This window comes from Haemaphysalis longicornis, unplaced genomic scaffold (genome assembly GCF_048455015.1).
Source record: "Haemaphysalis longicornis isolate Haplotype H1 unplaced genomic scaffold, Haemaphysalis longicornis Haplotype H1 scaffold_1, whole genome shotgun sequence".
NCBI lineage: Eukaryota > Metazoa > Arthropoda > Arachnida > Ixodida > Ixodidae > Haemaphysalis > Haemaphysalis longicornis.
Window position 1 is genome coordinate 353,948,203 of NW_027526203.1, and position 24,092 is coordinate 353,972,294.

At 45.6% G+C, this 24,092-nt stretch overlaps 1 protein-coding gene across 1 annotated transcript in view; it reads right to left on the bottom strand.

Moving 5' to 3' along the window:
* Window positions 1–737: 737 nt before the first annotated feature.
* The window catches only part of LOC144154906 (uncharacterized), a 30,237-nt gene continuing 6,882 nt past the window's right edge, over window positions 738–24,092 (bottom strand). The window contains exons 5-10 of the mRNA XM_077686022.1: window positions 20,545–20,670; window positions 15,897–16,089; window positions 14,554–14,708; window positions 12,847–12,966; window positions 10,635–10,869; window positions 738–7,107 (exon numbers count right to left, since the gene is read on the bottom strand). Of these exons, the coding sequence (XP_077542148.1) occupies window positions 6,735–7,107; window positions 10,635–10,869; window positions 12,847–12,966; window positions 14,554–14,708; window positions 15,897–16,089; window positions 20,545–20,670 (1,202 nt within the window). The 3' untranslated portion in view covers window positions 738–6,734. The remainder of the gene's footprint in view (window positions 7,108–10,634; window positions 10,870–12,846; window positions 12,967–14,553; window positions 14,709–15,896; window positions 16,090–20,544; window positions 20,671–24,092) is intronic.

Below are 24,092 nucleotides of genomic sequence, written 5' to 3' on the forward strand. Positions count from 1 at the left end.
GCAAAGGTTCTGCACAAGAAGGGCCGAAAGAGTGGAAAGCGCAAACTGTACATCGGCCGCTAACGAGTGTGGCTGTTGGATAATTTTTTACAGAAAGGAAGCAACTGTAACGGTATTTCTTGTTACAGTTACTCCATAAAAATGTAACAGCGTTACAGTTACAAGTTCCTCTAACTTAAGAGTAACTAGTTACCGGTAATGCGTTACTAGTAACTAGTTACTGCCCAAGACTGGCCTGTGGCATACAGAAAAAAGGTGAAATCTAATCTTCAGTGTTTGCATATCCCAAAACACACCCAAAGCCAACATCGAGAACTTCACGCACATGCATTTCCCTCGGTGGAAACTCTGGTGATACTCGTCGGTAACCTCAATGTGGATGTATCCAAACCAGACAAGTGGTTTATTCAGTTCATGTGGGAAGAGTTTGAACTCAAGGGCGCTGGCATTCCTAGCATAATGTGTGGCGCTTTTAATAATTTTTGTCCAATACCCCCACAAGTACATGTCATCCAATGGGGTATCCAATACCCCACAAGGGTGCATGAGCCAGGGGCTGCTTTCTTGAGGAAGATGAAGTGCAGTGTCGTGCACAGCTTTTGCTGATGCACGACGAAAACATTGACATCCTTGGCACATACAGCTTTTCTGCAACAACTGTTTTTACCGCCCAACCTCTCTCATTCATAAGAGTGCAGGAAAAAAAAAAAAAAAAAAAAACCTCTCTGGCACCAATCTTCAAATGTACACTTCTTTATTATAAAGCATTCTCTATACATTAATCACTCTCACTAAAACAGGATTTGTAACAAGTGACAGCAAATGGTGTGAGTGAGCGCACTTTTCAGTTGGCTAGCATGCACTGCTGTCAGGGAGATAAGCAATTCTGAGAAACAACGCTCCTGAAACTCTCCTCGTGGGAAGTCTGACCTCGGACAGAGACTGCATGTCAAGCATTCCACCAGTGCAGCCGGTGTGAGATGGGAACAGCGTTCTCCCTGTGCAGCCCATCACCACCTTTTTGCCCTTGCAGACAACAAACCATTTTAAACAGGGCATGCTAATTCGGTCTGGCTTGTTCCCACAGACAGCAAAAGCTGACAAGATACGCAACTACAGTCAAACCTCGTTACAAGAGACACTGTTACAAGAGACATTTGAATGAAAGCGGTTTGGTTGGTTTTCCCATGTTCACCATGTTAGCAACATTGCATACAAGAGACCTTGATTACAAGACACGTTTTTTGGCTCCCTTGAGTGTCTCTTGTAACGAGGTTTTACTGTACCATGTGAATTCTACCTACAGGAATTGGTAGTTCTGGTCATTTAAAATATCGTGTAATGCACCCTTTTTTTTCCTTGCTAAAACACGCAGAGTGAACCTACTTTGCGTACACCCACAACAAGGCACTTTGGTGTAACATTTTTGAAGAAACGCTTTAGGTACAAGTTGCAGGGAGGAGAAAAATAAAACGAGGCCCAAGCGCTCTGTGCTGCCTCATCAACTGAAGGGAAAAAAGTGGGGCACACTTCAAACATGCTTCCAGTGTGTGCGCGTGTTAAAATAGTAACGAGTAAAGTATTCTTCAAACCCACATCACATTGCATGCGAGCAGCTCATATGACTGCCTCAACATGCCACAGGAGGACACCATGTGAGCATGCCAGCTAAATGCATCACGTAAATGCAATGTTCTTTTAAGCCAAAAGGTAGTTTATGGGTAATTTAATTTTATAAACTAAATTATGCACTGCTGGACAAACTAATAAAACTTTCATAGCACATTTTTACCCCCCCAAAAATCTCGAATTCACATCACAAAAGAGAGGGGGAAAAAAGGCTGAAACATGATTGAGTGAGTCAAGTGTACCACGTCTGAGTTACAATCATGGCCAGGACACTTTTGGAGCTGGCCAATCACACGTACACATTGCCATGCTCTTGGTTACCACTTTGATGCTGATATTTTAATGTGTATTGGCTTATTTAGTGACTGGGTGTACATTTCTGCACTAAAGAATTTTCCCGTTGGTAAATTAACTTCCACACTATGTGATGACCAAGCGTAAATAGCATCTGGAAATGTGTTTCCACATTCAATGCGCTTATCATCGAGCAGTTCGCAATGTTGGGTCAGTGCGATACTAAAGTTACTTGGTTGGTGCTGTTGGTTGTGCACATCTTAACATGTGCAGCCGGGAGAGTGCGAAACTGACAGCTACCACTTTCTCGGCTGTCCAGAGGCACACTAAAGTTTCTTTAATGGTCACGCGCCTCATGCACTGGTGATTGCGTCTCTCCAATAAGCCGATATAGTGCAACAAATAGGCGCCGCTTCGTGTCACTACATAAGAGACTCCTGGACAGCATGGCGGTGAAGCACACATATGCTTCAGTGAGGACAACACACTGGAGCTTCTGGCTGCCCAAAAAAGAGGCGAGTGTCACACAGCCAGCTTGTAACAGCAAAATGTACATGCTTAAGGCGTTAAAAACAAACAACTCATAATTTAGGTGGCTTCTGACACAAAATAGTACACTCTACACCCAAAATTTCCAGAGCAATGTATAGGTCAATTAAATCATTGTTACAAGCAACGAGGCTCTCTGGGAGAATAAATGGTAGAATAGTGGTTTCTCTTGAAAAATCAACTATGGATATAATATTTGCAGCAATGAGCCCAATTATATAGCACAAATACCGAATAGATTTTGAATATTACAGTATGTACACAATAGCTTTAAACAAATTTGTTTGTTGGCATGATTTCATAAGTTTCGCACAATGCTGGGTGTGGTACGACTCTCCCCCCCGTTACGTTTTTGTATGTGGTCCCTGATGATTATATCTAAATTGGTACTACAAATCGCACTTATTTTAGTAACACTGTTTAATTCTTTGCCAGTGTATTTTTTACCTATGCTTTATTTGCATCACTGGATTTATTTAGTGCAGAAGTAATATTCAAAGTACAGATATAGTGGTGCTGGGTCAAATAAAGTCATACGAGTTAATTGGGATATAACTAAATAGGTACTTTTTGGCTAGCAAAGTGTTAACTGTATACAATGCTCCAACTAGAAAGGAAGACAACAACAAAAGAGTGTCCTATCATTATTCGTGAACTTGTTTTTCTTTTCTCTTTTACAGCAATGACAAATCCATCACCGTTTCCGCCTTGGTATCAAATGTCCTTCATTAGAGTTCAATCAAATGCTACCAGGAAATGAACTGTGCACATTAAAAGTTTATTTTCATAATAAGTGGAGAATGAATGTTTGAAAATGTTTATTTTTTGCAATGCCTGCTTAACCAGCACTGACCACAAGTTGACACCAATTTGGCACTTGTGGCAACCACTTGAAAGCTGGACTAAAATGAGAAATACGAAGGCTCAACCTGGTGAACTCAACAGTGCAAACGGGGAGCCTGTAAGTGGGACAGAAGTCAACATAAACAACTTTGTACAGACGCCTTCCATCCTTGGACAAGAAACTATACAATTTGCAACTATACATACAGTATGTACAGAGTGTCACACATAACTTGAACGAGTTAAAAATAGAAAAGTTCTGTTTTTTTGTGCACGAAAAAACGCAACATTCCTTCACAATGAGTGGATGTACCGAGCAGCCTTTCATTTTTTCATACACACCCAGCCATCAGCGTGCACCTGTGCCTTATTTGCCCACTTTTTTGAGCCAAAAAATATTAACACGTCAACCCACTCTTCTCAAACAAGCTTGAAGGCTGCCATTGTAGTGTTCAATCCCCGTATGAGTTGAGCGTTCTTTTTGTGACCTTCACTCGTATTGTTCAACAGCCTGTTCAGGACTGACAATCGTGAAAGCGTGCCAATATTGATCGTGGCCCGACTACCTATGTGGGTAAGGTCAGTAAAACTTTTGGTTCCAGCCGACTCAAAACTAAGATGAACATGGTGATAATGATGAGGAGGTGGAAAATTGTAAGCTGCCATAATGCTGCCACCAGGCATGCCAGTGTGCACAGTTAGCAACAAATGAAACTTAGAGAAAAATAATATCCAGAAACCAAACTTAACTTAGGCCATAAGGCAGGCTTTTTGGAAGCACACATATTTGGGAATTTCAGCTTAAGCATGTTTCATGTCAATGCACAAAGTGTGAGATTCACACTTCATTGTTTGATAAGCCCAAAAAGAAAACCTGAAAAATTGCGTGTCCACGTTCACACTTCCATGTTTCTAGTTTCGTTCGTTCTCACAGTGCATTTTTAGTGGCCCGAGGCTATCGAGTGAACAGAAAGCCCTGCAGCCCTGTTAAAGGGTGCAGTTCACTGTTGCTAACAAAAAATACGTACAATGAATACAACGATGCACAGAGGAATTCAAACTGCAATTTACTCACTCGCCAAATTGAGCAGGGAGAAAAACAGAGTAAAGTAACTGCTTTTTGCTGAAAGGGTCCAAATTTGTGCACTTATGTTTGGTCGTTCCTTCCTATCGGGTACACATCCATGCTTAGCAAGTCTAGTTTTCCGTTATGTATGAATCCACTGCTACAACAAACGGGCTCAAGTGACCAGGGGGCTTGTGCAGGTTGAGCACAGCCACGTATTTTTACATGCACATTACTCGCTTACTGCAAATGTGAAGATTCCACACGAAAAGGTAACAAACACTCGTTTAGCACACATCTGTTGCCATTCGAAGTTATCATTTCGAGCCAGCTTCTTCGGAAAAGCTTCAGAATGCACCATGCATCCCCCAAGTGAAACGACTTTTCGCGGCTGATAAAAACCAACGTCCTCCGAATCGAACTTTTTGAGAAGGCACCGCCCGCTTTTCCTACACTGCTCTCTGCTGACTCATCGATGCAATGCACGCCTGGCCCACACATAAAAGTTTGCCCGCTTGTACACAGGTGGGTTCACCACGATGTTGCTGAAGAGCAGAACAACCACTAGGAAATTGGCTAGTCTGCCATCCAGGTCACCTGTCTCATGTAACGGCGGGTTGCGCCAGCAAGCAGCGAAATCCACTGGGCGATCCGTGCACCTATCACCTGCGGCACCACTCTCTTCTCGGCACATTTCCCACAGACACATTTTTCCAGATTTTTTTTCAGAAAGCCAAGCTCTTGCGCTTGCAATTTCACCCTGAAAAGGGCAAAAAGAACAGAATAACCTCTGATGTAAAAACGACAATCTCTCAATGCTGCTATCCCAGCGGGTCTCTCTGTGGAACGGTGACCGCACTCAATGCTGTCTAGTTTGTAGCGCCACCAAAATTTACTCCCCAAATTACAAAAACACAGCCGAGGACCTCGAATGTCCGACTAGCCAAAATTTTAGGGACCAGTTCACCAATCTGTTCCTGCTCATGAGAGAAAGTGGAGGACCGTCCTGTTCTCAAGGAGGGGGGTGGTGCAGACAGGCAGGTAGGCAGCCAGCCAAGCAGAAGAACCCACCAGTGCCAGGGGGCCAGACCACAACTCATACACTCCCAAATGCACAAACCACACATTACATGTACATAGTTTGTTTTGCATTTGCCAGGGCATGAATGCACCCATCTCCTGCCATCATACTTCTTGTTCCTGCCAGTTCCTTGAAGAGGAGGAAGTCATCCTTTGGGGCGAACCCAGCCACGCACAGCCGTAAGCCAAGCTGGCCTCGCTATGCTCGCATGCACAGCGGCAAATGCCTCATCCTTGGAAAAAAAAAAAAAAATTATCATTATTTTTTAACTGCGTTAGATGGTGGGCAAACCTGAAAGGCCAGCCGCAAGTTGTGCTTGTAACTACCATGCACAGGCGTGCGGCAACAGGGCAAAGGCCAATGGGGAGCCTGGCCCTGCATGAAATCTCCAAATTGGGAGCTAAACCTTCTGGTCATCTGTGCTCTCTTAAAACAAGGACACACCCCCTTTCTTTATAAAACAACAATAAAAAAGTTGACTTTGCAGCAAGCTGGTTTGTCATAATCCACCAATACACACGTTAAAAGATGATTTTATGCACGCAACCGTCCCATTTCTACACCTGCCCGAATTCACTGCAATGAAATGGCCCCATTCTATTTTTAAAGGCTCGGCTGAAGTTATGTGGGACAACCTGCAAATATACATTAGGGGGTATAACAAGACTGTGCACTGCTGTCTGAGTTTTTAACATCAATGGGTAAGGAAAACAACAACATGTGATGTCGCACTTGGGAAACAAACTTGCTGGACCTTGGTAGTAGGACGTTACTGCGGTGCAACAGCCAAGCAATGATTTGAGGTCACTGCTCGACGACTCTCCATATATCCATCCTCGCTGACTCGTCACTCGCAACACCATGTCCTGACAGCTATTCATGCTGAGTCATGACACTCGCACAGTGTCATGTCATTTCATTTGAGGTATGCAAGGTCCTCAGTGTTAGTAGTATCATCACAGTCATTCTGCTTCTGAAACATAGCTATTGTGAGAAGAAAAAAAAAAAGATCTTTTTTACATAATATACCGCTTGTGCTCGTCAAGGCTGTGAATGGAAGACAGCACCCCTTCCAGAAGCAAACGGCCGGTAATCGTCTACGACGTACAGCGCTCTCGCAGGGTGGAGAGAAATTTCTGGCAGAGCAGGCAAATGGGCCGATGGTGTGCAGGTGCACGCTTGCCAGCCAGATCGACCTGCTTGCCAACGGAATGGGCACATCTGCAAAGGTGCCACTCGCCAAGCGGCCGCCGGTCCCACACCTTGTGCTCCTCACGTGGAGCCGTGGGGGTCCTCCTCAATGAGTGGCCGTGTGTCATCACAGCTGACCACACCGTCGGCGGCCGGCAGGGCCCGGCTGGCTGCTCCCTCCGGCTGGGGGCCAGCCGAGGCCTTGCGCCTGGCAGAGACGGCTGCATGCACCCCGAGCACCAGGCTGCTGTCGCCCAGGGCCCCCCCGCCGGGGGCCAGGGCCTCCTCGGAGCCGGTCTCATGGGACGTCGTCGAAGGGGTGGGGGGAGACGGCGGCCGCCGGCGGTGGCGGCGCCGGGTGCGGCGCTGCGTTCCTCGGCCGCACAGGGCCCCCAGGTCGCTCGGGGTGCCCGCGGGGCCGTACACTATCACACTGTCCGGTGGCACGTGGTACCTGCAGGAGGAGGGGACACAGCCACCATGACAAGAGGTCAGCAGAATGAGGGCGCTGGCAGTGCCCACCCGGCCTCATTTTGGATTCAGGAGGGGAAAGGAAGAGCAATGAGTGAAAACAGGACATTGACACATATTTACTATATAAAAAAATTTAAATCTTGAGCATAAAGTGTTGCTTGGGCTCCCCAAAAAGAAAGGGGTCTGTCTCCCCTCCCTCTTTACTTGTCCTGAAGGAAAGAGGGTACACAGTAGAGATGGACCCCTTTCTTTTAGGTCTCAAGACCAATGGGCACTGACGGGGCTTTTGGGTCCTTGACAAACAAAATTGCACGACGTTTACACCATGCCAGGAAGATTTCTTGCTACCAGTAGCGATGAAATCTAAAAATGTGCCATCTGTAATTGAAAAACTGCTCGGCTAATTGGGGAGGGCACCACAAATGCTCATCAGCTTCTGACCACAACTTCTTACCAACCTCTTTGTGCGTATCATTTATCAAAGCATTTTGAAAGACTACAATTACTGACGAGGGCATCTGCAACATACAGTAGGCAGTTATTTCCAGTGGCAGGAAAAGAGACGAGCGACCCGAGGTGTGAGCAAACAGTGAGCACATGCGAGTGTGTGATGCACGCTGACAGCAGCCCGACATGAGTAGGGCGACTTGAGCCCCTACTAGAAGAGCACGTAGTAGGCATGCCAGCCATTCGCCTTTTCCCCCGCTGATCTGTACGTGTGTTATATTGTCCACTATCCAACCGGTGTGTGGTGATGGCCAGAGAGCGGGGTGCGCTTTGAGGGCTCTTCCATGCACGGTTGGATTGTGTGGTCTCGTAGCAATCGGGCAAAGAGAGCCTTGAGCAGTTCATGACCCTGCACTTTGTTCCAACATGGCTTTGATACCTTAGCACAACATTAATGGCAAAAGGCTCAATCCTCAGTGCAGCAACATTATTTGCAGCACACTGCCATAGTGGCAGGCATCAACTAGGGTCTGATACGATTGATTTGGCCAAACTGCCTTGGTTGGTGGTAATGCCATATTTGGTTCTTGCTAAGTAGCACCACTACCTGACTTTTATCAGGTGCAATACGCAACGTCACAGGGAGGAAATGTCTCCTTTAATCGGCCTCTTTGCTGCGAAAAAAAATGCTGAGTGGGCTGCAGAAGGGTCAACATTTTGGCTGAAAAAGCATGCCAGTTGTCATCAGTACCTTTTCATGAAAGAAGCACGCTTTTCACTGACAGCTGTGTCCTGACAGCTACCACACTCGTTATGGCCAAAAATGTTTTACTATGCTTGTAGTCACGCTCTGGGGATTCAGTTTTCGTATGCCATGCCAGCATAGAAATACCTACACATTGGCTCATCCAGGGATTTTTTTGCCCTCTAGTTGATGTTTATCACATGCCACCAACAAAAGGCATCAACTGGTCACCTGGTCACACAAACATGACGTTAACCCTGAAATGCTGAACAAAACACCACCCATGTGAACAGACTTAAACGAGGGTCTTGAAATGAACTTTTTTTATTAATTGGTCTATGATAATAAAAATCACTGTGCATGTGTGTTTTGCTGTCCTCATTTCAAATATGTAATTAGTTTTCATGTGGCATAATTATGTTTTGAGTTACAAAGCAAATACTGTAGCCGAATTAAGTAATTTCTTACGGGCCGTTAAGGGGCTTTTTATTCAAATTTTTTCAAAATAAATGGTATGGATGTGTAGTTTAAGATCTGCCATGCATGGTGATGCTATTTGTATTCCTGTAAATAAAGTTGATTAAATAATAATGCTAAGTACAGTTTTCAGAAAACTTAATGAGCTCATATTATTACTCATAACATTTATTTGAGGCACATTGAGCCAGTTAAAATAGCATCAGCATGCAGTTCATTTCATCCCAAATTCAACGGTTTAATGTTTATAGAAATCCTTTGATAAAAACAACCCGAAAAACCTTTGTAAGGCTGGGAACCTATGCAAGAAAAGGGTAGCTGAGAAGATCGCAGTTGAAGTTTTACTCCAAGTAACAGCTTTATTTATTGAGCAGGTGAAAGAGAAATGCTTTAGAATGTAGCTTTCTTTTCGATCAACACGAGCATACCAAGTTTGGTGAAATCAGTTCATGGGAAAATTATGAAATCTTCTTTACACAGATGGCACTTGGCAGAAAAACTGCACAAACACAAGGCCAGAACGTTGCTTCAGTTTTTACGCTGTTGGCAGTGGTTGACTAAGGCTGAGGTGCCGATCGTGCACTACAGTTGTAAACGCTTATTTTGTTATGTTACTGTTTCATTCGTTGCAATCAAATTGGCTCCAGGGCGATTTACATAGCGCGAAATGAGTTGCAACAAAGGGGCTGGTAATGGGATGCACCACACTGTTCTGGGACGTGCATGCGCTTGGCTAGGTGGGAGAACCACGTTTTCGATTTAATCTACTCGCATATCACGTCACCTCCGCACGCTGTGCACAGTGCGAGCATTTATCGTTCTCAAATCGCTCATCTGTACGGTAACTTGCCGACGAAGAAGTGCGGCTCGGGATGCGAGCCGACGCAGCACGGCATCGTCGATAACAGAATGAACACACTTCCTTTGCGCCTTCGGCAAGCGGCATCCTCCACTTTACCATTTCTTTTCTTTCTATGTGCTGCTGATCTAAAGACAGACGCACCTTAGCGCACTTTCAGGGGTAATCATATCGCTTACGCTGTCATCTCGGCAGCCCGCAGGTGCGCTAAGCCTACCTCCGTCTGGGCGCCGTTCTTGCGATAAGTCATCGTCAGACACGCAGAAAAGCATATTCCAGGCGTTCTTAATTCTGCTCGTTCTTCCTTGCAGTTATCGATAGGCATATTTACTATGTTTTTACACCGTGCGGGGCTTTGCCAGTCCTTGCATAGATGAGTACATGAGCTGTTGCACTGTTATGAGAGTGCCGAGGTGCCACTGTCAGGCAAAGCCCTTCAACAGAAGAAGCTGGACTTAGCTTGCACGCTTTGACATACTTCACGCAAAGGACCTGGGAGAAAAACGCGCTGTGAAGGTGAACCTGCAGGATGTTTTGAATGTGTTTGACATAATTTGGTCGTTAGGCGTGCACGACTAACAATGAAGCACTTCTTGCAGTGTGAAAGCTGAGGTGTGAAGCAAGGTAAGTCTCAGAAAGTGTTATAACTGACTTTCGGAAATAAATTTTTGGTTTGTGGTTGATTTTTCTGTCGTTTATGTTTCATTCTCACAGTGACGAAATTCCTGCGAAACTGCATTTCTTGGCTTTCTCCAACGGACTCGTTATTGCGGGGTTCAACTGTAGACTGAAAAACACCGGCCCAAGCAGCAAGAAGAAAGCACTTGGACAAAGCAGGAGAGACGCCAGCCCATTTGCCACAGCCTCCTCACACAGTTCTTGGCTAGTGTGCGTCTAACAAGGGCACTCCAGCAAGGGGGGAGGAGGCAGGCTTGTTTGGTTTGCTAGTGAAATAAAAAGAAAAAAGAGCGCTTCCCACCTGTGGTCACCCACGGCAACCGCATACGGTGGCGGGGGCTCTCGGAACCAGAAGTCTGGGGGTGCGCTGTCCGCAAACAGTGGAGGCGAGTCCATGGGACCCTCTGCGGCTGCAGCTTGTTGCTGGGCCAAACGCAAGGCGTACAGCCGGCACGAGCAGCTTACGGCCACCACCACCAGCAGCCCGCAGAACAGCGACCCAATGATGGCCGCTGTGATCATGCTGTTCCTCAGACCTGAAAAGGAACAAAGCCATATGATGCTGAGAAAGACTGAACGAAGACTGTCAAAGTCTGGAAACAATGAAACTTTGCAGTACACTGTGCAACACTCAATCCAAGGGGGATGTATACAGCTTGCCCTAACATACCTCAATTGCATCCTCAGTTTAATTTGTTTTTGCCCCTCTAAAATACACAGAGTTAAAGAAAAGCAGTTTCCCAAGCTACTTATTTAACAGCAGTTTCAACCCTGGTTAATGCACCAAAGCTATGCCTTGACTATGGGGTACTTCAGCAATGGAAGGGTATGGATTATTTTGTCCGCCTTCCAATTTTGGCCCCTATACATTACACATTCAATTACGGTATTTACTCACGTAATGACCCCCCCTCCCCCACTTTTCTTCTTGAGCATGAACTTTCTTTTTACCTAGCATAAACAATGCAGCAGGAGTAGAAAAGGTACTGTTCAATGTTTTCATCTCAGCATGGTCGCTGATGCCATCGACGATCACAGTAACTTGATATTATGCCACAGTGCGGGCAGAAGCGCTAGGAAAGCATTCCAACAAAAACAAATCTCAACAGTAGCTGGAGACACAAGCGCGAATGCTGTGCTCACAATTTAAAAATTGCGCGCTTGCGGAGTGCCACCTGCTGAACACAAAACAACCAATCCTGTGTATAGTGCCACGAAAGTGCTGTGGTGTGCGAGCAAAGCACCAAACGTACTCTGCACCCCTTCCCTGCTCTGTGCTGTTCTGCGACTTCACCATTACGCTCCATGGTTTTGTTGTTCGGCTGTGTTTCAAGCTTTTTTTGTGCTCCTGGTGCACGGTGTACAGTGGACCAATACATGAACTATATAGCCGGTTTTAAACTAACTGAAGGTGGTGGAGCATGGGCCGAAGACATGAAAACCGTGGGGTTGGGCAGAACTTCAGTGTTGACCCAGTGCATGTATGCTACTGGTGAAAACAAGAGGTTCAGGCGATCAAAAGGGATTGCCGTGTGTTTCGTAAGCCCAATGAAGGGAAGTTTCCTGGTGCGCAGAAAGAAGTTGTGGAGTGCCCTGACGGCACGGAGGCGATGCGCTATGTGCAGACGACGAACGTGAAGACGCAAGCAACTACAATGAACGGGACAGCTCCGATGGCAAGTAGGAGGACGAAGTTGAGTAGGGGGCCACTAGCATATTGTGAATAAACAAGAAATTTGGTCACATAATTACATACGTGTTTTTACTGAAAAGGTAAGGTTTCTACAGCGCTTTTCTTAGCATCTTTATTGTATGAAATTTGAACTTTTAAATATCTGTTGCAAGTTTCCCACATAATGAACCCCCACCCAAACACACCGAATTTTCTGGAAAAAAAAAAGTGGGTTCATTACGCGAGTAAATATGGTAGTAGTTAACTCTTTTTTACTATGCCTAATCAAAGTGACTGTCGATGATTGAACATTTCAATCTATAATTTTACTGCATTCCAGGCATTTCTAGACAACACTGTCTAGTGGTTCGCTCGGGTTTTCACGAAACTATACCAATTAAAACGTGCAATATTCAGGAAAAAATTCCATCTTCTCCCCTCCCCCCCCCAATAATATCCAGCTATAGCAACAATCTGATATAACGCACGTATTTTCAACTCCTAATGTGTTGTTTGTAAGTGGACGACTGCCAGAGGAATACGAGGGTGTTTCGATTGCTTAGTGAAAAATACTTTTGACTGCACGTTCGAATTACAGCAGTACTTCAGAATGTGTGAAAACACTGACCCAAAAGCTGACACCAAGCTACCCAAAAATTTCCCTGCTAAAGCGTTCTACAGTGCACAGAGCATAACTACTATAAAAACTTCTACGTGGTTTCACAGATGAACTTTACAGTGCACTGCATAACCGATGACGCATTTTACAGGTTCATCAGGCAGCCATAAAAAAGAAGGCTTCCTCCCAACAAGCAAAAGCTCAAAGCCACCAGACACTTACATCCGTACTCATCACTGCCATCCGGGCAATCTGTTACTCGATCACAAACAGAATCTTCCGTGACACACCTCCCATCACCACACAGGTAAGCCCCTCGTTCGGAGCGGCACTTCTCTGGTCCTGAACAGGTAGGACACAAACAAAAGCCCACGGTCATTTTTTCTCAAAGCTGATATTTATCAAACTGAGCAGCACACCAGGGACAGGTCACACAGCACGTGTCAGATTTACACGAGTGATGGAGCAAAACAGTACCCCTACTTTATCTAAAAGAGGGCAGCCAGTATACTGCTGGAAAATCCGCGTGAAATCTGAATGATACAGAACTACCGAGATGAACGTAACCTCAAAGTGCGACCCCCGTAGCTGGCACTTATTCAGTCTCCTCTAGTGCCAGAGAGAAGAAAATGCCTAAGGAAAAACAGTAAGTGTCCACTAATAATGACGCAAGTGCGAGATGGACAGATATAGAGAGGAGCAAATAGAAATTTGGTGGAATTTCATTATATCATAACTATCATTAGAAACACGCCCCCGAAGGCTGACTTTCTTTTGTTCAGCGTGTAGTAAATGTAGCAGTGTGAGCATCTTTTTAAGGCGGGGGGTGGTGTATAATATATCATGAGGCTACTATTTTTGGCATGATCACAACTATGCCTAGCAGCATGAGCAATGAGCATGGCCCAGAATGTCACTTAATATACGCGTGCAATTTTTGCACTCAAATTTTGTGCCCCGCTTTGTTGTCCTGCCACTGCACCTTTGAAATAGCGCAACTGCCCCAAATTCTGAAACAGCAGCATTTACAAGTACTTTTCTTTATCGTCCAAGACAAGGCCAGCTTTGACTCTGCTTCTGTGCTCGGCTGCATGTCCAGGTGTGAGGACTGAGCTCTGCACAGGCAGTGCAGCCGACATGCGCTGTCGTTTTGAGAACATCACAGCACAGCCTGCAAGGTTGCTTGAGCAAAGACAACACAGCAGGATGAAGATCACGCTTGGCCCCATGCTTAGGTATGTGTTTTCAAATGCACATTTCCACCTTGTGTCACTGTTGCACGTTGTGCAACAATAAATACTGAAGGCAACACAGGAGTCTCAGGAACTACCGGCACAACCTCACCTGTCTGTCTGTATTTCAAATCACACACACACATACAAAATGTTATCCGGAAACAAATGAGTCAACTAAACAAGTTGAACCAGGTGTTACGTTTAGCACAGTTACACTACTCAGCGGGCCTCCGGGGGAGGTTGTGTTCGTAGCATTTAAAGGAAGCTTACTGGATATCAATCCACAGAATTTGGATGGCGAAAAGTGTCACAGCCACAAGTGAACAAGCCTTGGTAGAATCCAAACAGCGGAGCCTTCAATTCAGGTGATATTTAGCCAAAGTGGAGGCAGACCTAGCAGCCACGCTGAAGGCTTTAGGAGATACAGCACTCCAATAAAGAATTTCCTCATTACTTATAAATCCTAAGAAGTGCCTCTTATTCTTTGATGATGCCCGAGATAATGTGGACTGCCAGTACAATCGCTCACCTAGTACTAGGACTTTCACTTAAAGTCGAGACGGTTTGGCCAGCTTTACTACATCAGAACAGAGGCCCTTACGTAAAGAGCAATTCAATAAGCAGTACTGAAAAGACCTGCACGCTGTTCTTCACCACCCCCAAAACTCTTATAGAGGAACAGGCAGGGACTTACCGCAACCAGTTTCATCTGAGCGATCGGCACAGTGAGGTATACCATCGCAGCGATCTTGGGCGCGGTAACAGCCCACTCCAGAAGCACACGTGATCTTCTGCTCACAGCCAGACACACAGCCTTGTTCATCTTCCCCGTTTTCACAATGAAAAATGCTGAAAAAAAGAAGACAAGCAACAGGGTAAAACAACCTTGCGTCTTTTTATATATATATAAAAATAATTCCCTGGTTCGAAAAGCAATGCAACTAGTTTAACTAAGCCACTGTAGTCCCCAAATACAAGGGTATCATGCCGCAGTAAAAATAATGCTACTTTGTTCTTAAAAAAAAAATAACATTGCAGCTCACATCGTAACAGCTGGACTAACAAAGTTCCAATGAGTCTTTCACACGTCAACCTACAGATGGATCAACTCCACAACAGCACATAAATGAACAATGCTGCTTTGCGTGCCACAGAAATTTCCCGCCAAAGGCAGAGAAGGTACACAGCAGTGCAGTGGAGACCACACCCCATTCTTAAAGGAACCATGGAGTCGACATGCAAAGCTTCAATCAAAGCACTGCCGCATTGGAAAAACCAACTACCCCTCTGTCGAAACGACAATGGGGGAACTCAAAGCTTTCCCAAATCAAGACCAACAATAACCGAATCAACCCTGAAGCGAGTTGATTTGTTCTGTCTAGTTTTGCACGTCCATGCACCCCTCTCCCCATCCAAATTGCTTCGACCGTGCCAGAATGGTGCAACTGGGCAGACATCGGCTTCCTAATGCCAGGGACCCAGGTCCGATTCCAACCACAGGAAGCATTTTAATTATTCTCCACTTCACCCACTGCAGTGCGTTTTGGGTGGACTACGACATCAGTGAGAGGCTGAAAGCTTCGCTTTAATAACAAACACCCATTTCAACGCACCTCAGTCCAATAAGTTATATAATAAGAAAAACAGAAGAAAGGATGGCGACCCGCCACCTACTTTCCTGCACTAAACCAGTGATGCTATAAGCCTGATTTGAGTGACTGCCTTATGCTGGTCAAATTAACCAAACATTAAAATAGTTTTGTGAGCTTACAGCTTGAACTGATAGTGCTTCAAATAATGAATAACATTTTTGTCACTAGCACTAGCGTTACATTATAAACGTTCTACACTGTATGTACATCCATGTATTGGCGGAGGGTATTTCAGGATCCCTTTAAAGAAAGTCGCAGGGCTCTTGTCACTTCGTATTACAAGCAGTAAGTGGGTAAAATCCACCTTTTTAACCACTAATTCCTCAGTAACTGGGCTAGCAATACGTGTGCAAGAGTGAGTGCCCCCGATGCGACCTGCACAGACCTGTCGCAGCGCTCGTTGAGCGGATCGTAGCAAGTGGTGGAAGTGGGGCTGCACAAGGTGCGGTTGGGTCCACAGAAGGCACAGTCCAGCTCATCGCTCAGGTCCGGGCAGTCGGGCTGCCCGTTGCAGCGTGCCTTGCGGTTGTAGCAGCCACTGCTCGTGGCACAGCGCAGCATTCCCGATGGGCAGGCACCTGTCGTCACAAACACGCCACTGCTCACTCAGGGAACCCAGGGACAGGCACAGATCCTGATGCTGGATCCTCGGCACGATAAACAACCCCACCTCACCTTGACCTTCCGGCAAAGCTATGACATCTCACTCCCACAATGCCCCACTGGGAGTTCCACAGCAAAGCAACAAAGCTGCTTAAAGGGGGAAAGGAAGAGCTGCCGGTGTTGTGCTGTGAAACACCACTCACCCCCGTGAAGCAGTACGCACCCCCTCACTATTGCGGCAGTGAAGCCACTGCAGTGGCAGGAACAAGCGGCCAAAATGGCTCCCCACCGTCTTAGCTTTAGCAATGCAAGTTCATTGATGCTCAGACAACCAGCAAGGCTAGGCAGCACTGAACCTGTCAGTACTTGGGATGGTGGGCCAGTGGCATATAACTAAATAATGAGAATAGCAGCCACTGCACATATCGTCGAAGGTGAAATCATACAGGAAGCAGTCGGGGACACCGGCGAGCCCCAACTCCCCGGCACAGTATCTGGCCACCCTAGTGTAGTGTCTGGCCGCCGCACGTCCCCCTCTGAATAGGCAACAAAGCTCCAACCCCTCTGTCCCCGGTTCCTGTGGAGCGCTTCCCAAGAATCTCTAGGTCTGGACAGGCCACCATTGCAATTTGAACCAAATAACAGCTGATCGCGCGCGCGCACACACAAATCAAATACTGCATTTTTGGACGTGTAATTCACATTAATGGTTGACAGAGCTTAGGAGTAAAAATTGGGACTGAGTAATCATCATCATCATCATCATGAGCCTGTGTGTCCACTGCAGGACGAAAGCCTCCCCCAACCAAAGATTTCCCGCCACGCCTATCGAGTGCCAGCTGAGTCCATGTTTCCCCCCCAAACTCGCTGGCTTATCTTGCCAGCGAGTTCTCGGCTGACCCCTAGTGCATTCGCGGTCTATTGGCAGCCAGTCTGTCAAACGATGGTCCACCTGTTGTCCCTCATTCGCATTACGTAACCAGCCCATGCCGATTTCCTCCGCTTAACTTGAACTAGAATGTCCTCCACCTTGGTCTGTTCCCTAATCCATGTGGCTGTTTTCCTGTCCCTCAACGTGTTACTCATCAGCAGCTTTACATGGAGAACAAGCAGATCAAAGTTCCCATCAAGGCGGGGTGAAGAGTTGTAGGGGGGGGGGCTAGTTGGGAGGCGCAGTAACTTCGAGATCTTGGGACTGAGTAATACAACAATCAATTTAAATCTGATGATCTGAAGAATGGAGGAGGAAATCACATTGGAGGAGTTATCAAAACTGATGAACAGGAGCAAAAACTACTGTGCCTACCTACAAGGTGGCCAACTTTGGGCCCTTGGAGGGTAAATGGAAAGGCTGTACAGGCAAGACAGCTTTTCAAACAGTCTCAGACAAGGAGATACGAACTCCTATAAATTATTTACACCCTGTCTAGAGGGTGTATTTAGGAGGCTTGGTTGGAGAAGACAGAAATAAGAAAAGGTAAACACAAAACTTTCAGCCATTTGAAATATGTGAACAATATTGCCTTGCTCACATGGCCTAGAAGAGGTCTGCCGATAATGGTTAAGTAACTATATATCCCAAGCTCATTTGTGTGCTTAAAGATAAATATGAAGAAATCTAAGGTAATGTAATGCACTCAGCCTGGATAATAAAATGTTGGAAGGGGTCATTGAATACTGTTAAAACTCGATTTATCGAAACTGAGGGGAGTCACAAATTATTTCGTTAAAGTGGGCACAGGCCAGAATGAACAGACCCTTGGCCTGGTGCGAACACGCTTTTTACGATACAGGCATGAGGGAGGCAAGCTCCAAATATGGGGGGAAAGCGCATGACATTTGGGCGTCTGCGGGTACGCGGAGGGCGTTCATGCACTGCGTAGGTCTCGGCTAGTGAATGCTACGACTACAAGCCGTTCTGGGAGGCTCATCTTGTGCATTTTACAGCCGACAACATGGCAGAAGCGCGGTATGATGATTACTGAGATATTGAGAATGCCCATCCAACAACGCCATTGGTTATGTTTTACAGAACCGAAACCGAAACTTGTTTGATTGCTAACCTTGGGCATCGTCCAATCACGGCGCCCCTCCTCCCAACGTCACAGCCTTAGTTGGTGCGGCCGCCGCAAACCGCGCATGGTAGTTTTTCTTCTTTCGCGCTTTGTAAAATAATTACCGATTTGTCAACCGGATAAACGATGAAAAGTGTGCTAATTTGAGCCAGTCTACGCAGTGCAAGCAAAAACGGGAGCTTGACAAATTCACTTCAGTGTCCCTTTAAATCAAGAACTCCAGTAAATCGAGTTAAGCATTTCTTGGTCACTCAATTCGGTATATTCGATTATATACTGTAGTGGCATCCAGCAAGCTTATGCGGTGCCGTAGTTGCAAAAAGTATATGCTCCGAAAATAAAATTGCGGCCTATGCATATGAAAAGAGACCACAGAAATTGTTACCTGAACAAGAACGACTCCCAGGGGAGTACAAATTTATTTCCCACAAAAGAAGTCGATGTTTTGCTTGCGTGCACTTTGTAAGCAACGGCCGCACGAATTTCTTGCAAGTTTGTAGTGCGTGCAGTGCGTCTTCCGTATCCTCATGCGCTACAGCAAAGATCCGCTGCATATCAAGGGGCATCCTTCACTTGATGGGAACTACCCGCAGAACGATGGCGAACGAACAGCACAAAACAGGCTCCGAAAAATCCAACCGCCGAAGACCGAATGGATGGATGGAAAAATGTTTATTAGATTGTAGAAGAAGGAAAAATTGGGAAGGAAAAAAAAAAAATTCATAGGTGGAAACCGAATTCCCGGGCTCCAGATTCAACAGCTCCTGAATGAAGCTTCATTTTACCATTGGCATCATCTGGTGAATTCAACTCAAAATTACAACTCCCATTTTGCACGGCGCAGTTTCGTAAGAGCGGGACAAGGGTGCTTTGAGAAGTTGTCTTTGGCGCACCATGAATCAATTCTGAGGCTTTCTGTATAAATTAGACCAAAAATTAACACCTTTTGAGCTGCATTTGTTGAGAAAAGGCTCGGTAAACTCAGACAAATCATGATATTGGTTTCGTTATTTCGAGTTATCCAAAGCACTGGTCTCTACGGGCGTCGGAAGTGGGATTGGGATACTTCATTAAATTGGGACTTTTGTTAAATCGGGTCTCGTTAAATCGAGTTTTGACTGCATAATTATCTTAAACAATTTGCTGGTGTTAGATGTGGGGACTTTCACGCCGCCAAGCCTTGTTTGTACAGGTGCCATCGAAAATAATTGGAATGCGGTCTCGTAAATTTACAGGAATTTATTTTCCCAGAAACTGCCTGGCCGCATTGGCGTACATTTAAAGGAGCCCGCCGTAATGGAAAAAGCCTCCTGTAAACCGGTAATGGCTGTCATAAAGCCAGTAAGACAAATATTTGGTGATATTCAGAAATGCTTGTTCCAATTATTGATGATGGCACCAGTACATGCAGCTGTGCCTAGGCTGGTTTGTGGGGGCGGCCATCTTGGATAGTGCCATGGTCACGTGCATGCTAGCTCTTGCGTGAACAAAGACGCTGGACACTTATTGGTCTCCTGCTGTGGGAGAGGCTGCAGCAGACGTAGCAGGCTGATGGTGACAAATTAGTACACTGAGCTGTTTTGCAAATCACCGGCGGTTTAAACTTTATTTTTCAACTTGAAGCATCGAACACAAATATGTGAACGAAGGGGTGCCTTATTTCTTTAGTTTCCGTGGCCAAGTTAGAGGGGAGCATGCGGCCTTGCCTTCCTTTTTCTCCTTTCCCCTTTCCTTTTTATTCGTTTACGACCCTGAAACGATGCTCCAACCATTCCAGTCGATCAGTGGCCTCCCCCCCAGATCCTGTGCTATAACGGTATCGTGCTTCGGGTGACTGTTTTCAGAGCTATGCCCATGCGTTGAGCTCTACACGAGGCTAAGCAGTGATTGCAAAAATTTTAATTACATACGGTACTGCACTGTAAGCAGTTACATTACAAATGATTTGCACTGTACTAATAGAAATACAAGAAAATATTAAATGCACATGAAAAACCCAGGCACACCTTCATTTGTGCTACGTAGGAGTGGAGTTCTCAACTCCAAATGATGCAGCTGCATGCCTAGAGGCAAGCACAAGGGTGGCAGGGCTGTGAGAGCCAAGTGGACAAAACACAGCCAGCACATGCCCAGTGCAGCGCACTGCACCATGCCCCACATGCTCACAGCACACAGCTGGACCAGCAAAACTTTGAAATGACATTGTGCCGTATAAATTAGTGAGCCATGATCTTTGCACATGGATATAAGCAAATATGCTGTTGATTCTATGTGCTTGTGGTAGGTAAAGCGTAGTTTACACTGAGTATGGCTTCACTGCAGAAGGCTAACAAAACATTTGTGAAAACAGCTTACAAAAGAGCTCGTCCGAGTTGTCTTCACACTCTGTGCGACCATTACATGCCCAGTCTCGGAAGATGCACATGCCGTTTAAGCACTGGAACTCGTCTGGTCTGCATGAAGAGGCCTGCTTGTATTCTCCTGCAGAGGGAAAAAAAAGACGAGCAAAAGGCTGACTTGTCACTGGCGTTTCCCTGCAGTGCCTGTTCTTTAAAAGATGGAGTAAACTCGTTTTTTAGATAAATCTGCAGCTGGAGATTGGCAGCAGTGTCACTGGCTGCTCCTTTTTAAGTGGCACAAATACTACACAAAAGTAGTAATGGCAAGAAGCAGTAACCCACTTTTAACTCTCCATATCACGGGAGAGCCACAGCACATAAAAAAACACAAAAGATGACGTGATCATTACAGTCCCTGCTTGTTCTATTCAGTACCATAGGGTTAAGTAAAAAAAAATAGTAAGTTATTTGAGTAAAAGCTCAAACCAATCCCATGTCAATGTCAATGAAAACCTGAGTCGATAAAGCAAGAGGAAAATACTTTTACCCTTCCACGGGGTTCCAAACTACTATTTTTATATAGCTTAAAACTGCAGTGCATTCAATAAAATTATTACACATTCACATGCTCGCTGTCAAAGGTAGCAATAACTCACGTGTTTGATAACCCCGCAATGAGTCCGAAATTTCACTTCAAGCATGCACCGCGCCTTACACTCAAAGCCAAAACACGGCGAATTAGTGACCATGTTGTTTTTAATGAACTCCCGTCTTTCCGAGTTGCGCAACTTCCCGTAACAGATCAAACGACTAAATGTAAACCTAGCCACCCACATAACCAAAACCACAGTAGAAATTGGCGAAGAGCACTCTGCCTGAACCACGAGACACTGCTTCGCCCGGCGGCTATGATTTCCCATCTTCACCACACCACGATGGCAGCGCCCAGTAATGTCCTTCTGGAGATACGGGGCTTCGAAAATTGCCATTTTTTTCATCAACTTGCACAAGTAGTTTGTCGCCTCAGTACACGTAAGTATTTTTTCTACAGGACTTTGCAATGGTTTTCAACGGGAAAACTTCATAAACTCACATAATATAACATGTGCAACCCGACATTGTGACTTTAAAAAAAAAAAAACTATCTCGGGGACAATTTTATGCTGTTTTTTTTTTATTGAATGATCAATCAATTAAACCTTTACAAACAGCTTCACCTTGGGGGTGCTGGAAAATTATGCTGTCAGTAAGCATTTTACCCAACTGAAACTGACAGGAGCAGTAAAATCCTTGGCTCTCAGACAGTTTTGGAGCAGTTTGGAGCAATTTGGCGCAATTTTCAAGCTTTTGGAGCAGCCTGGTGCAGGAAAACAAATTTGTATCAAAACTGTGCAATATGCGCAGCTGTCTCACCCCTGAAATTGTAGTCCGGAGTCTCTAGGCCATGCTTCGACCACTTTTGCTGCGTTTAGTATAAAATCAATTCGAAAGTGCTGTCCTCCTCTCTGCATCCTCCTTACAGATTTCCTATGACACTCAATTGAGATGGCTTGGCTTCACTGCGCTACTGCACAGCTCGCCGACCCTCTGACAGAATCAGTTGGCCCAACGTTTAGCTGGCCGGCCGCCGGCACGTCGTCACAATTCATTCGCTCAGTTGAAACTAAGCCACGACAAGAGTTCTGCCTAGAAGAATGTGCCTTTAGTTTGTAGACTGTATAAGTCCAAGTAATGTGACGCTTTGCTGACCATTATGCTAGTAGAAAAATCTAGGGCCAGTTAAAGGTGGGACAAGAGTCAGTGAAGTTAATATAGGTACTAAGGAACTAAAATCAACCAAATCTTTTATTTTACAGCGTAAAACCAAGGTGTGGGAAGCGCTTTTTGCACTGGGCGAACTAGCACAGCGGTCAGCAGCACGACCACACATTTGCGATAGCTTTTCTCCCTAAGGAATACAGTCGCTAGAGATGAAGTATTGTGGGAATTTGGGGAACGCTTACTGCTTGTGCGTTATTCAATAAATAGTCATCGAAGCTGCTTGGAATGCTGAAACTAAATAAAAATGTTAACGGGCTACACAATATATACTTTATACTTTTGCTCCCGACAGTCTGGCTTATGGTCAAGTAATCTGGAGCACTAGGTGTATTGTTTTGCAATTCGCAGGCTCGAACCCCCGATAGCGCATGTTTTCTTTTTTGAAGTTGATTTATTTGTTTACGGGCAATGTTTTCTATGCTGAATTCACCATTTTCGCTCCACGTTCACTGTTCCACGAGCGAGTTGGCAGAACGCGTGCAGACTGACCCTGACGCGCTGGCAAGTTCTCATTGGCGTGGTGTTGCCATAAGCACCGACTGCTTGCGGACACAGTTTCAAATAAGTTGACCCTTGGCCTGGTGCGAACACGCCTCTTACGATACAGGCAAGCTCTAAAGGTGGAGGCAAAGCACATCGCATATGAGCGTCTCCGGTGATGCAGAGGGCGTTGGTCCACTGCGTATGCCTCGGCTAGTGATCGTTACGATTCCAAGCTGTGCTGCCAGGCTTATATGACGCATTTAAAGCCCACAACATGGCAGAAGCGCGGTATGCCAATTACCGAGATATCGAGAATGCCCAGCCAATGATAACATCGGATGCCAAACATGTTGCTTCACAGAACCGAAATCAAAACTTGCTTGAATTGTAATCTGGGACATCATCCAATTAACATCGCATTTCGTATGCGTGTCACTGATATCAGTTGTTGCAGGCGCTGCAAATGTCGCATGGTATTATTTTTTCTTTCAGGCTGTATAAATTAAACACCGCTTTATCAATCGGATAAATGATGAAAAGTGTGCTCACTTGAGCCGGTCTATGCAATGCAAACAAAAACAGAAGTTTGGCAAATTCACTTCAATGTCCCTTCAAAAGCAGAAGAAACACCGTGACAGCACGACGCGGCACAACTGAAACTGCTTCTTCTTCCTCTTTTCTTCAGACCAAGCGGACCATCTTGATTAGGGGACATTCGGGATGCAACCCGTTTCAATATATCTAGGAAACGCACGCGGATATTTAGCAGATACAGTCGAATCCCGCTACAACGAAATTGACGGGACGTGCGAAAAATTTCGTTGAAGCGAAAATTCGTTGAGGCGCAATCTGCCGCAACACACCACGGAAAGGCCAGAAAAATAGCCCCGTATGCTTCCGCATCATTGGCAGCATAATACAATGTTTAGAAAAAGGAGTTACGCGCAATAACGTCATGTTTATTCGGATAACACACATACCAATGGTTATCTGTTCTTTCACTGCACGCGAGCAGGCGCAAAACGTATTGCTGTACAACAAGGCGTGTCCACCGAGCTGATTACTTGCAGATAGCTGCTAGGCCGTCGGAAGCCCCCCTCTCACTTGTAGCAGGAGCAGTGCCGTTATCTTATCATCTGACACGGCGCGACAGCTACTGACCTTGGCAGGTTAGACGCGCGCGCTTGCATTTAACACAACTGCGCGCTCATGACTAAGATAGGATGACTTGGCTTCAAGACCAAACACGCAAACATGATT